The sequence below is a fragment of the Typha angustifolia genome, chromosome 4 (assembly GCF_048772165.1).
Source record: "Typha angustifolia cultivar Huaian chromosome 4, ASM4877216v1, whole genome shotgun sequence".
Classification (NCBI taxonomy): domain Eukaryota; kingdom Viridiplantae; phylum Streptophyta; class Magnoliopsida; order Poales; family Typhaceae; genus Typha; species Typha angustifolia.
Window position 1 is genome coordinate 2380394 of NC_133242.1, and position 14003 is coordinate 2394396.

Here is a 14003-nt window from a genome sequence, read left to right on the forward strand (position 1 = left end):
CATGACAACTTAGAGCAAGTTTCGCCTAAGTAACTTTGCATCATATCTAGTTTTCAGGCTCTTGAAAATGATAAAGAAATATCAATCAAAATTTGAAAATTTGAAAATTATTATATTACCATTAAATTAGATATTATTTGATTACACATCATCTCGGTTATAGTTAATATTCTTTCTCTCCTCATTTCTCTCTTTTTTGCAAAACAGTGATTTCACATAAATATCCATCCGCCAAGCACTGTAATGTCACGTTATTAGTGCTCATTATTATACACTATAACACGGTGTCACGTACTGCAACATATTAACACACACTATATAGCCATTGCATTGTCACACATTACAATGTATTATTGTCACATATTGTTATACATTACAATACATTATAACATATTGCCACAAATTATCATACATCGTCTTGTCACTATAGAACTAATACATTGTAATGCACTACTATGGACTACTACGCACTCTTCGGGCGATCGTAGAATCGAATCTAAATTACTATTGAAAATTTAGTTAGTAATTTAGTGTGATAATTTAATTTAAAGACTCAGCTCAATTAAATTTAATGGTTAGACGGGGTGTCACTTGAATTGAAGTGCAGAATCAGCTCGTCAACGTAAAACTCGGAGCTATATTTCTGCAATGCAACAACTTAATAAAACTTAAAATAAATAATTTAGTATAACGACCAAAACTCAGTGAAATTTACTACTTTCTACTAAGGAAGGGGTTGACCCTTTATCTTCATCATCTTGAATTTTAAAAAAAGAAGGCCGAGAGCCCATAGCCCAGAGCCCAATCTCTTATTATTTCCATATTTTAAGCTCACACCCCAATTATAATCCCTCTTTCTCTCGCCACTTCTTAAGGCCCCCCCCCCATCCCCCACCTACTCTCTTTACTAGCCGCCGCCGCCGATTTCTTCTTCACCTCTCAGCCCCTCATCCTAAACCCTAGAGCTCAAACCCATGGCGTCGGCGTCGGGCGCGGCGGAGTCTACGGACGGCCCGGTCCTTAGCGTCGTCTCCAAGCGCCTCCGCGCCCTGCGCAAGAAGCAGAACCGCATTCTCCAGATGGAGGAAAACCTCGCCCAGGGCAAGCCTCTCAACAAGGAGCAAGAGGAGGTCCTGCGCTCCAAACCCATCGTCGCCTCCCTCATCGACGAACTAGAGAAGCTCCGCCTCCCCCTCTCCGCCGCCATCTCCGAGGAGCTCTCCCGCGCTGCCTCTCCTCCTCCTCCTCCCCCTCCCCCAAAGGAGGCGCCGGAAACGGCCGACGTGGAAGATTTGGTGTCGCTGCTCTACTTCGGTTGCTTGTTCGACGTCAAGCCACAGAGCGAGTTCACGGCGACGATGCTGACGAGGACGCACGAGCGGGGTTGCTGCCTGACGTACGATTACGTGACGGATGACGCTACCGATTTGCTGGGGGAGAGGGATCTCGACGCGATCTCCGCGCTTGGCGCACTAGTGACGTCGCGGCCGGCGTGTGTTGGTGTGTCGCATAAGGATGCGCTTAGGGGTTGCGTGGAGCACGCGAGGCTCTGGATTAGCAAATCCGATCAGCCTATCCATCCCGATTCCACAGTGACATGTATGATCTTGGTAGAAATTTTTTTTTTCCAGTTTTGGGGGGTTTTTTTTAATGTTTGTTTGGGGGGTTTTCCGACAGATGGCGGATTGAGGGAGAAGTTGAAGAAGATCCTGGCATCGGATTATTTCACTACGACGCCAGAGATGAAGGCGCCGGTAGATGTGGCCGCGGCGGTGGGGAAGTATGGTGGTGTTTCTCAGGTGCAGATTTCTGATGCGGACACTGTGCCAGCACCCAGTGTCGAGACAGTTGGTGATCAGGAGAATTTTCACGAGAAGGTAATTCTTGTTACTTCTTAATGTGTTGCTTTTATTTCATGCATGTTGCTAATCTTGTTGCTGCTTCTGTTAATCATCAATGCATTCAATGCTTTCCGTCTATCGATTTACTTGAAATTGTTAATATACTTATACAATGCGCGCAAATGTACGGGGGATAAGGGGACACTATGTTGGTTCTCGTCTCTTCCTGATAATACAAAACAATCCGTCTGCTTATTTTTTCTCTATGAATGTTCTTTTTTGGGGATCTTTTTTTTCTTCTAGGCATGACCTTTTTTCTCCAAAACTCTGATAAAGCAGCAACTTAGAGGAAGTTGCAGAATTCTGCAAAAATTCAATTAGGAGGATTTAGCAGAGATGCACAATGTTGAAGGACATCTATTTTTCTCTGTTGGATCTTTGTCTAGGTAATTGATTGTTTTGTGCAACTTTAACTTGAAGGGAGGAGATCGATAAGCTAAAAAAGAAGAGGGAATGCTCCAATGCGTACTTCATGTAGGAATTATGATTTTTTTTTTCCTTCGGCCTGGTTCTTACTTATCCTGAAAGAGAGTGTTGAGAAACCTTTATGGACAAGCATGTAGAGTTTTGTAGCTTTACTATGCCACTGATGGGTTTTGTTATATCTTGTTCCAGTAAGTATGGCTTGCTTATTTTTGGCCATATAAATTTGATCATATTTCTCTTGTCATTGTGTACATTTATAAATAATGCACATTTTATGATACTCATAGTTATATTTAGCTTGGCTCTTGCGCATTTATTTTTCCTTACACCTTTTGGCGGTCATTCCCATAGTTTTAGTTCATGAAACAGGTATTGTCATTGGATTTAATAGTTGATGCTTGTCTCATGTGTCAAAACACATCATAAGAATGACAGTTGGAAGCTTGGAAAGGCCTCAGTCACCCTTGCCACTTGGTTTTAATCCAATGACAATTGTAGGAAGACTCGAACAAAAAATCTCATTGAGTACATGTACTATGAGTCACTGAAAGATCACTCTCTAATTTCCTTAGAACTGATTGGCAATATCTTGCTAAGAACATCAATGGTAACTGAGAGTTGATGCAGATGTAAGAAAAATATATTCTTCACAAGATACGCATGCATGCTTTTATTGCTAGGTGTAAGAATCATCATGACATAGAAGTATAGTTTGTTCTTTGTAGATGGGCAACTGAGATTTGATGATGAAGATTACAGTTGTCAGTGTGACTCAAACCAGAGCGTGTAAGAAACCTTTTCCATGTACATGCATGTTGTTATTTTGTTAGGATTCAATTTTCAATCTAAATGATTACAGTTTCTTGTTGATTATTGAACCAGAGCATGATAAGTTTGATCATATCATCCTATCTAATCATGTTAATATTTGCTTTTGTATTTCTGGTAGATGTAATTTTCAAAGTAGTCTATATTTTACCTAGTAATATTCTTCTTTGTTATTAGCAATGTCTTTTGGATTAATTTCCTTTTGTATGTGTTGTTACTGTTAATATTCTCAACTCTCGTGTCTTTTCAATTCCTTTTAAATTTCCTCTCAGTTGTCTGCGACCTTATGTTGGTTGTCAAAACATTATGAAAGGTCATTAAATAGGTATTGCTTAATTTGAGCATGACAAGCTCTTATCATCATCGTTCCTTCTCAGAAAATTTGATTTCTTTTATCTGGAATTATGAATAGAGATAATGTATATCTGGTGGCGATTGTTTTCCTATGCAATTCATTTTTGTCTTGTGCCTTAAATTATTTTACTTTTTAATAAGGAGTTTCTATTTTGCCATATGAGTAGGACGAGGCATATTATTGATCTTTTGGCTTTTGATCTTGCTGTCTTCTTTTGAATGAAATGTTTAATGGCTCTTTTTGTTTCCTCTTATTGCTTTCTATTGCTGGCTTTAGGAATGGACAACACAACAATCAGTCTTGCTAGTCTGTGTTTGGCTGGGTTACATGTTATGATTGAGCACTTAATGCTTGATGAGAGCCTCTCAGTTACAGATTCAGACAGTATTTTGAAAAAGCATGGGCTGGCAAAATTTTAAGTTATACGAGACCTCAGTTTGACCAGCCCTGACTTGGCTTTATTTAATTGGTGGCTCTGTTGGATAGTTGGGACTTAAAAGGCACTTACAAGTAGGACCATTTTCAGTTGCATAGAGGGGTGTGTATGTGTGCATTAACCAAAATGACATTAGGTTTACAAATTTGAGCCTGTCCAGACTGATCTGACAGACGTGGTCTGTATGACCAAAGAACCCCTATGATATTTCTATTCTTGGATTTATTTCTTATATCTAGACTAGTCATTTCTTCTGTTCTCATTTTGGGTGATTGATATTTTTGTTTTGTCGTTGTAGTTGTTGGTTTTGTATCTATCATCAAGGTGTGAAGAACCATGTGAAGATTTTGATTTGCCAAACTCTTTCTTTCTGATATTAGCAGTATTTAATAAATTGGATATTTTACTAAGATATCATCATATCAAGAATCAGCTTGGTGACATTTTTTAGAGAAACTAATAGATGTAGAGGGGCTTCTAGTGTATATGTGATGTGTAAGTTAGTACTAAGAAGCTTTTTCTGATTTCAGTGTGTTGTATGGCGGGATGAGCAAGAAGATTTTTGAGCAATTACATGATAATCATAATTTTTCTCTTTTCATTGTCATATCCAAGTTAGTGCTAATTGCAGTCAACCTCTGGATATATATGAGCTTACTTGTGATTGCATTGCATTAATGGCAGTTTTTGCATTTATGCTTGCTATATCTGGTATGTTGAAATGATGCAGAGGACTAGCAATTTGATTTTTTTTTTCTTTGTTCCTCTTTATATAAAGTATTTAAGTTTGCTAGTCTTTGTATTTCTCACGTCTAGCATTCTAAATGTGGAGAACATAGTGAATTATTCGAATCATGAAGACAAACCCAGTGCAACATATTTTTTTCTCTTCGATACTCTTAATACTCTGAAGTAATTGCATGGGGATGTGTTAGAAATTAGATTGGCAATATTTCTTTAGAAACTAATAGTTGTAATGGAATACTGATTTACTTACAAGATAATATTACTTAGAATCTTGTTCTGATCTGATGTACTTCATGGCAGGACGAGCAGGAAGCTATTCAGGCAACTGAAGTCCATGTGGATCATCAGTCTGCTTCAGTTGATGCATCACCTAAGGTGATATCTCCTAAAAATTGCAACAAAATTTGCCATCTGTCCCAACTTTATGGTTTAATTATACGTTCTGCTTTGCAGGATGATGAAGATTCACTTAATCCTACTATTGATGTTGCCTCGTCACCAAAAGAGCAGCTAGAATTTGAAGCCGATGCAGAAGACCATAGCCTGAGAGACACAGAACCAAAAGATCAGCAGCACATTCCTCGGAGGCCTTACCAGAACCAACGAGGAGGGAGTCGTGGTTGGGGCAGGAGGGGTTATGAAAACGGCCGTGGTGGTCGAGGAGGCCGAGGTGGGGGTGGTAGCGGTTACCAGAATGGCCGAGGCCAGCACTATGACATGGGATACTACCCGCGAAGCTACTATAACAATAGGGGCAGGCGAGGTCGGCCTGGTGGCCCTGCCATGTACAACAATCATGGAGGACCTAACGAAGGTCATGTGTCTCCAGGTGTCGAATTGGGTGCAAATGCTTAGGTTTTTCAATCAATTTGTTAGGACATTTCTAGCTGAGCAGGATAGTCTTTTGTCGAGAGTTATTGTCTTATCTGAAGACAATCTGCACTTTTAATACACCCGTGTTATCTAAAAGCTACTAAGCTGGTGTGTTTCACCTGGTATTCTGCTTATATATATTAGAAAACTTGGCTTCAGAAACCTTTGATGGGGATTGTCCAAATTTCCAGAACTGATTCTACTCCCGAAGTACATCCTTTTGACTTCAACAGAGTGGCAAACAAGATATCTAGCTTTAGAGTTATAAATTGATGACTTCCATCATTTGATGTAGTGATTAGGTGGTGAAACAACTTGGTATTATTCCGCTCAGTATCTTTCTCGCATTCTTAAGAGATAGCCTGACTGACCATTTCTGAATAGTGGCCTGCAAGCGACCTGAACAGATTGGAGGCTTGTTATTTGTCTAGGATCATGATATCTTCAGCAGGTAGTTTTGTATTCGTTTTAAAAGCTTCCTTGTTGGAGTAGCTAATCTTTCCCCCTATCCTTTTTAATCCCTGTTTGGTTCTCGGATTAGAAAAAAAAGGACAATTGTTTTTTAGATGCTTATCAGAACTGACACGCAAAATATCTCTGTAAAATTACTGTTTAGCAGCGTCAATGCCCAGAAATTTAGAAGGACCAACACACCAACAACTAAGTCCGTTTATTATCCTATCAACAAGACGATAGGAAGGAATAACCACCACTTATCGACGACCCACTATTCTACCAACTTTTTCTCGAATGGGACCCAAGATCATATATGTCAACCTAAACGAAGACGATGAATGGTTCATCTCATCTTTAACAGCATCGGGAATTCCACGACCTCTTCAGCTCTTCTCAAAAAAGAATTTTATGACCTTCCCAGTCTTCGCCTGACGCACTCTAATTATTTCTTTTGTTCTCTAGTCAAATTTCTTAACTAATTATTTTCTTGGAACAATTTTTTATTCACTCCATCAACTATTATTTATTTTTATTTACTAACTTCTGAACTATTCAAAATATTATTTTATTAAGAAAATATTATGTACTAAAAATAAAAATTTAGGAGGTCACGAACAAAAGAAAGTTATGGGTCAGGTCAGTAAAAAAAAAATCGATGGTGGACGGTGAAAAATAAATTAAAAATTATCTCTAATTTTTATTTTAAAATTCTAATTTTAGATGTAGATTAGACCTTCTACCTAAATATAGTGGACCATCGACCACCACTCGCAATGATGTTATAGCCTCCCCTTCTTCGAAAAGTCTTCGAGTAATAATTCCTCCACCTGTCGCATCTTTTTCTCCTTAGCACATTTTAGATAAATTTATAAAAAAAATATAGTATATATTTTACTTTCGTTATTATTTCCACTTTACTTGATACAAAATATTTATCATTTCAAACCTTACTGTTCACTTTAATGTCACATAAATCATGTCATTCGTTTCTAACGGTTAACTATCATATAGATAATCTTAATATTTTTTGAAAAAAATTTAGATTAAGATTAGAGATATATGGAGAGCTAAATATTAAATTCCGGATAAATTATAAATAGTTGTCCTCAAGTTATGCCTAATATTATCCTACCTTTAAATTTTTATTCATATTATTTTTCCTATGTGGCTTAAATTAATGTGAAACTGTTAATATTTTTATCCAAATTAACTAAAAAAAACTAAAATTAAAAAATTCAGTAAATTAATTTAAAATTATTATGACCTTATATATTTTTTAATTTAAAACAGAATACACTTTCAACATCCTTTATAATCTCCAATCTAATATTATAAACCTCAAGTCCCTTTAAATATGTAATCATGGAATATATATACTATATTTTCTCTGCCAGTTTATATAAAAAGAAGTTTAATTTTATATAAATTTAAATCATATGGGGGCAGAGAGTTAGTTTGATTTTAGATATACCTACATTATAAATTTAATCATATTAGACAATTTAAAATTTACCTTGAAAGTCAAATAAGAGTATTTTAAGTTTCTTAATCTTTAAAATTTTTTAGTAGTTACGAGATATATATATACATATATTCTAATTAGCTGCTGTGTTATTAGGGTAAAATTACAAAATATTAAATAGAAAATAAATACTATAATGGGATAGAGTGAACAATAATAAAAGCGAAAGCTATATTGCTCTTTGATAATAATAATACGTTTCCATTTGACTGCATAAAGTGTTAACCGCGTCTCTTTTTCTCAATTCCCCACCAAAAATCTTAAATCTCCCTCCTCCTCCTCCCCCTCTTCCTCACCTACTCCTTCCAAAGTTTCAACCTTGGAATTCTCTAAACACCAAATCCATAGAGAGGTAGATAGAGATAGAGAAAGATTGGGAGGTGGAAAAAAGCGAAACCAATCTCGATATCCATTTCTCCTCTCTCTTTCTCTCTCTCTCATGGGCAACACCTTCGCTTGCTTCCAATCCACCAAGAAGAAGAAACCCCGTCGAGATAGGAACAAGAAGAAGCCCAAACGCAACCCCTTCTCTGAAGACCCGTCGGTCTCCTCGCCTCCTCTCGTCGTTCTAAAGGACGCCGTCCACCGCCGCGTCCGCCTCTCCGATAAGTACGTCCTCGGCCGCGAGCTTGGCCGCGGCGAGTTCGGTATTACCCGCCTCTGCACGGACAAGCAGACCTCCGAAACCCTAGCGTGTAAATCTATCCCCAAGCGGAAGCTCCGGACAGCCGTTGATGTCGACGACGTCCGCCGCGAGGTCGCCATCATGTCGTCGCTCCCCGATCACCCCAACCTCGTCCGCCTCAGGGCCGCGTACGAGGACGCCGACGCGGTGCACCTCGTCATGGAGCTCTGCGAGGGCGGTGAGCTCTTTGATCGGATCGTGGCGAGGGGGCATTACAGCGAGCGGGCGGCGGCCGCAGTGGCGAGGACCGTCGCGGAGGTCGTGAGGATGTGCCATGAGAATGGGGTCATTCACCGGGACCTCAAGCCGGAGAATTTCTTGTATGCCAATAAGAAGGAGAATTCACCGCTCAAGGCTATTGATTTTGGCCTCTCCATCTTCTTCCATCCAGGTACTGGACGGCACAGCGGCGTTGTCATATAGAATACTTATCGGAATGTTATGCTCTTCAAATAGCTTAAAATGTCTTCTTCTTTTTCATAAAGACAAACTTTCAAGCATGCCTAGTGGTCAAAAACTCTTGTTTATGCCTTAATTGCAATAGTTGGTGATCAGATTTGGTTGATGGTGAGCAGGGGAAAGGTTCTCGGAGATTGTGGGGAGTCCATATTACATGGCGCCAGAGGTGCTGAAGAGGAATTATGGGCAAGAGGTGGATATCTGGAGTGCCGGGGTGATCCTTTATATCTTGCTCTGCGGAGTTCCACCGTTTTGGGCTGGTGGGTTATTTGATTATAATGTAATTTCTTTGAGCGAATTGTGGTTAAACGTTGTTTAGTCTTTCTATCTTGTCCTCGGAATTGAATTGTAGAGACCGAGCAAGGTGTTGCCCGGGCGATTCTACGAGGGGTGATAGACTTTGAGAGGGAACCATGGCCACAGATCTCAGAGAGCGCTAAGAGTCTTGTTCGTCAGATGCTGGAGCCAGATCCGAAGCGGCGGTTAACTGCTCAGCAGGTTCTTGGTGAGTCAATTGATTTGGCACTAGTAATTTTGAGATACTTGACTACTAGATGTTGTTTAAAGTTCTTCCATTTACAAAGGAACCACCATTTTTATTTGTGATAGCTTGATGTGTGTTATGAACTTAAGTTTTTAGCAGATTATCCTTCTTCGATATCCAAATCATTATTGAGTGGCTAGAATTAAGTAACTAACACTTATATGCATGATAATATTTTAAAGTTCATAGCTTGTGGTTTAGTGACGAAAGAAAAAAAAAAGCGTCTTAATGTAAAAGCACAAATCAACTTTTCTTGCTAATGTTAATTTTCTTTCACTTGTATCCATGTTATGCTCCGTAGAACACTCGTGGCTGCAGAATGCAAAGAAAGCTCCAAATGTTCCACTTGGAGATATTGTTAGAGCAAGGCTAAAACAATTTTCAGTGATGAATAGGTTCAAAAAGAAAGCTATGCGGGTTAGTAATATGTCCTCTATTTAGCTCAGCAATGATTTTATGGTTGGTAAAGCTTAATGAGTTGAGATTTTTCAGGTAATTGCTGAGCACCTATCGATTGAAGAAGTAGAGGTCATCAGAGAAATGTTTAAGCTAATGGATACAGATAATAATGGAAAGATCACATTTGAAGAACTGAAGGTTGGCCTTCAAAAAGTTGGTTCTCAACTGGCTGAACCAGAGATGAAGTTGTTGATGGAGGCTGTAAGTATCTTCACATTTTTATAGTTCTTGATAATTCTTACAATTAACTCTTAATTTAATTGTTTGGTATATTTATGTTTGATACTACTATCTGTTTGTTTTTCAATCTTCTATTCAAGTGAGTCCTTGACATATATCTTTAAATGTACACTGTCGGTTGGCAACTGTGTAAGATGCTGTTATCTTTTGTTTTATCATTGACTTTCTCATGTTCCATCATCCATATCATCTCGTTATTGTCTAAATTCTCAGATGGGCATGCTACTTGCTTCTCAATTTGTCTAGTCCAGTTATGTATTATATGCTTCACATTGTCACTGGACTGAAGAACGTTATCATATATATATATATATATATATATTTTTTTTTTTTTTTTGAAAATCAGTCAATGGGAATTGTTTCAATGCTTAGACCTTATCTTATATTAAAGGCTTGAAGCAAAAGTCAGATGGCTTCTCCGCAGAATGTACTGAAATGTTAGCTTTAGCCTAAGATTTCATTGATAGATTGGTTGGCCCTAAATAAATCTGAATTCAAGAGAAGGATTATTAATTTTCCTCGAGATGGACTTTAAGGTTCTTCCAACTTCTGATGGTTGTTGTGGTGATCTTGGTGGTGTTGCAATAAGAAAAGTATTTATTAGGCTGTACTTGATATGTCAAAGGATGATTGAATTGATCAAGGTTAGGCTATGAACAGATATTTTCGTCAGTCACAAACACCTCTGATTCAATTTACTTATTTGATGTGATGTGATCATTGGACCCTCAGTTATTTCTCAATAAATATAATGCAACTTTGCTCCAAAATTTCATGTAGGCTGATGCTGATGGAAATGGTTTCTTGGACTATGGCGAGTTTGTGGCGGTAACCATCCACTTACAGAGATTATCGAATGATGAGCATCTCCACAAAGCATTCATGTTCTTTGACAAAGATGGGAGCAATTATATTGAATTTGACGAACTAAGAGAAGCCTTAACAGATGACTCTGGCCAAGCAGATATTGAAGTTCTGAATGACATTTTGCAGGAAGTTGACACAGACAAGGTAGACATTCTTGTTATAATTATGTTTTCTTGAGTTGTTTGATATGTTTAGACCTATTCACATATGATCTTGCTGCGATGGTTTGCTATGTAACCATATTTCAGGACGGTCGTATCAGTTATGAGGAGTTTGTAGCGATGATGAAAGCCGGCACTGATTGGAGAAAAGCATCTCGACAGTATTCAAGAGAAAGGTTTAAAAGTCTTAGCATCAATCTTATGAAGGATGGTTCATTGTCTATGGCTAGCTGAGGTTAGAGATTGAACCCACTATCTTTATCTTCTGTGAGGGGGAGTGGATTATTTTTCTTGGTGTCCATTTAAGCGGAGCACCACGAGATGCTTGGCACTGGACAGGGTTGGGAGGTGGTCTCCATTTTCTATCTCTGCATAAAGTATTGTATGTAAAGATGTATAATCATCTATTGGTTGTCGCACAAAGTCATCTTACTTTCCTTCCTCTATTCTTTACTTCTCTGATATAGAAAAGTTCGTTTTCTCTGCTGTGTAGGAGTGATAATGTGATTAGGTGTTTTGAGATCGTGTAGGAATTTTTAGATTCCTTATAATCATGTATTGTTGTACTTATTGACTAACCAGTGTATAAGGAAAATTGGTTTCTTTTATGTCAAAATACAATCTTGCTTGTTGCCTTGTCGGTGCTTCATATTTCTCTTTCGTGATTTGAGCTGAAGTTAATAGTCCTGAGTTGTGGAATTTCCCACTCAAAGAGATGTTTTTCGTAATGGGACTCTCTTGGTGATACATAGTGAAATATTTTAATTCTGGATAGGATAAAGACATAAAGTAGTTCTCTTCGTCCATAGCCATAGTCCCATCACTTTCCAGTGGTTTAAGGCATAGGGATAGAACTTCTGGACTAATGAGCATAGTTTCAGATACGTTGACGTCTCAAAATATACTTGTCATCAAGCTATAACATGATAGAAAGATATCCTGATAATATCAAAACAAAGCTTTTGATATGTCAACCAATAATTTAAAGCAGTGTCAAAGTAACACCACCTTAACATTGTACTGTAACTTCCTCTGCTCCATTTTCGGACATTTGCAATTCTATTAGCTTCCTATAAACAGCTCAATTTCTAGCTAGCGTCAGATTATCACCAGTAATCCATGCAAGAACATGAACCATCTCTAAAGTGATGAAATCTAATCCGATCCCTCACAATGATCTCAACGTTGTATAACCGTGAGATCAGTTTGGTCATCGTATGGCAATCTTTGCATACTCTTAGGTTCTTCAGTATTCGAATGGGCGTCCCTGGCGCCATGTTGAGTAGGCCAAAGGATATAGCGAGCCTCTCGCTGTGGAGACGAAGAGAATCTTCTTTCACGTTATCGACTCCGGCGACCAATGGCGCCTGAGATGTATCTGGCTTGTATCCAGTCAAAGCAAGCCTTTGCTCAACTTCATTCAGGGTCTTGTAAATTTCTTCTGATTGAGGATGAGATGTGTCTCCTGCAACAAACTGGTGAACTGCGCCATCCATTTCGATCGAACTACATCCGGGCTCCTTCCTGATTCCTTCTTCACTCATCAGCCGACGAACCAGAGCAACGTCATTCCACCGGTTGGCCGATGCGTAGACCCTCGACATCATGACGTAGACGCCGCTGGTGGCATCATCCCCTACCTCTAGGGCCTGCCTGGCCACTGATTCACTGACCTCCAGACCGGCGTTTTTCTTGCAGAAAGCATCAAGAAGACTCCTCCAGATCACTGCGTCAGGTTTGCAGGGCATTGTTGACACGACATCGAGAGCTTCATCTATGAACCCGGCCCTTGCGAAGATATCAACCATGCATCCATAGTGCTCGATTTGAGGCTCGATCTTGAACTCGCTAACCATCAACTTGAAGTACCTCCTACCCTCGCGTACCAGACCACCGTGATTACATGCACTCAAAACGCCGATGAATGTGATCGAATTGGGCTTCAACTTCTCCACCTCCAACATGCGAGAGAACGCCTCAAAAGCCTCCTCGACGCACCCATGCATCGCGAGCCCCAAGATCATGACATTCCATGACGCCAAGTCCCTAACTGGCATTTTCTCGAACACCTGACGAGCCAAATCAATCGATCCACATTTGCAGTACAAATCGACCAGAGAATTATTAATCAAAACATCCGCAACCACCGTGTCCTTATCAAGCTTTCTCAACATCAATGCATGCGCCCACATCCCCAACGACAACGCCCCCACCCCGCCGCAGGCACCCAACACGCTCTGCATCGTGAACTCGTCAGGCTCGAAAAAAGCCTGCATTTCTCTGAACAAAGCGAGAGATTTCTCATACTCCCCATTGCACACGTACCCGTCAATCGCAACGTTCCACGAGACGCGGGACCTGTGCGGGATTCGGTCGAACAGCTTGCGTCCGAGCAAAGGGAGGCCGCAGGAGGCGTAGAAGTGGACGAGGGAATTGGCGACGTAGGTGTTGGAAGCGAAGCCGAGCTTGGCGATGTGGGCGTGGAGCTGGGTGCCCTCGGACAGAGCGGCGAAGAAGGCGCAGGACTTGAGGACGAAGGGGAAGGTGAAGTGGTCGGGGGGAGGGGCAAAAGGGTCCAGGAGCATGGAGCGGTAGAGGTGGAGGGCGTGGAGCTTGTGGGATGGGTTGGGGGAGCGGGAATAAGAGCGGAAGAGGGAGTTCCAGGAGAAGGAGGCGGGCAGGGGTTTGAGGTGGAGGACGGAGAGCGAAGGGTGGGGAGGTGGGAGAAGATGATGAGGAGGAGATGGTGGTGGTGGTGATGGTGGGGTGGAGGACATTGTGGGAAATGGAAGTAGGATGCTGGTGGTGGTGGTGACGGCGGCATGGTTTCGTTGACGCGTGTTTGATGGAAAGAGGATGAGGTTTCTGGATTAGGAAGTGGTCGATTTGTGTGGATACGGTAAGTGTCACTAATCAAACTAATTAACGATTAAGCCACCATTGTAGGTTGGATCTTACAATGATAATAGAGGTTATGGATTTGATTCCCCAGTGATATTAGGATTAAAGATTAATCTTTTACAACCTTTTTCTTTATTATTGAA

General features: G+C 40.0%; 3 protein-coding genes across 4 annotated transcripts; 2 read left to right on the forward strand and 1 right to left on the reverse strand.

The window, feature by feature from the left end:
- Positions 1–865: 865 nt before the first annotated feature.
- On the forward strand, positions 866–5728 carry LOC140758955 (uncharacterized). Of its 2 annotated transcripts, none has more exons than XM_073095377.1 (4): positions 866–1599; positions 1678–1877; positions 5003–5068; positions 5147–5728. In XM_073095377.1, exons 1-4 carry the CDS (start codon positions 975–977, stop codon positions 5546–5548), a joined length of 1293 nt encoding a protein of 430 aa, XP_072951478.1. In that variant the 5' UTR covers positions 866–974; the 3' UTR covers positions 5549–5728. The 2 variants fall into 2 exon arrangements, with proteins under 2 accessions (XP_072951478.1, XP_072951477.1); XM_073095376.1 differs by having other exon boundaries at positions 867–1599; positions 4994–5068.
- A 2062-nt stretch (positions 5729–7790) lies between these two features.
- LOC140759355 (calcium-dependent protein kinase 10) lies at positions 7791–11603 on the forward strand. Its single transcript, XM_073095895.1, has 7 exons — positions 7791–8620; positions 8805–8948; positions 9041–9193; positions 9534–9649; positions 9725–9892; positions 10712–10942; positions 11047–11603. The coding sequence occupies exons 1-7, from the start codon at positions 7984–7986 to the stop codon at positions 11191–11193; spliced, it is 1596 nt and encodes a 531-aa protein (XP_072951996.1). The 5' UTR covers positions 7791–7983; the 3' UTR covers positions 11194–11603.
- Positions 11604–11761: 158 nt separating this feature from the next.
- Positions 11762–13837, reverse strand: LOC140759354 (pentatricopeptide repeat-containing protein At1g59720, chloroplastic/mitochondrial). Its single transcript, XM_073095894.1, has one exon. The coding sequence runs from the start codon at positions 13734–13736 to the stop codon at positions 12066–12068; it is 1671 nt and encodes a 556-aa protein (XP_072951995.1). The 5' UTR covers positions 13737–13837; the 3' UTR covers positions 11762–12065.
- Between the last annotated feature and the right edge of the window lie 166 nt (positions 13838–14003).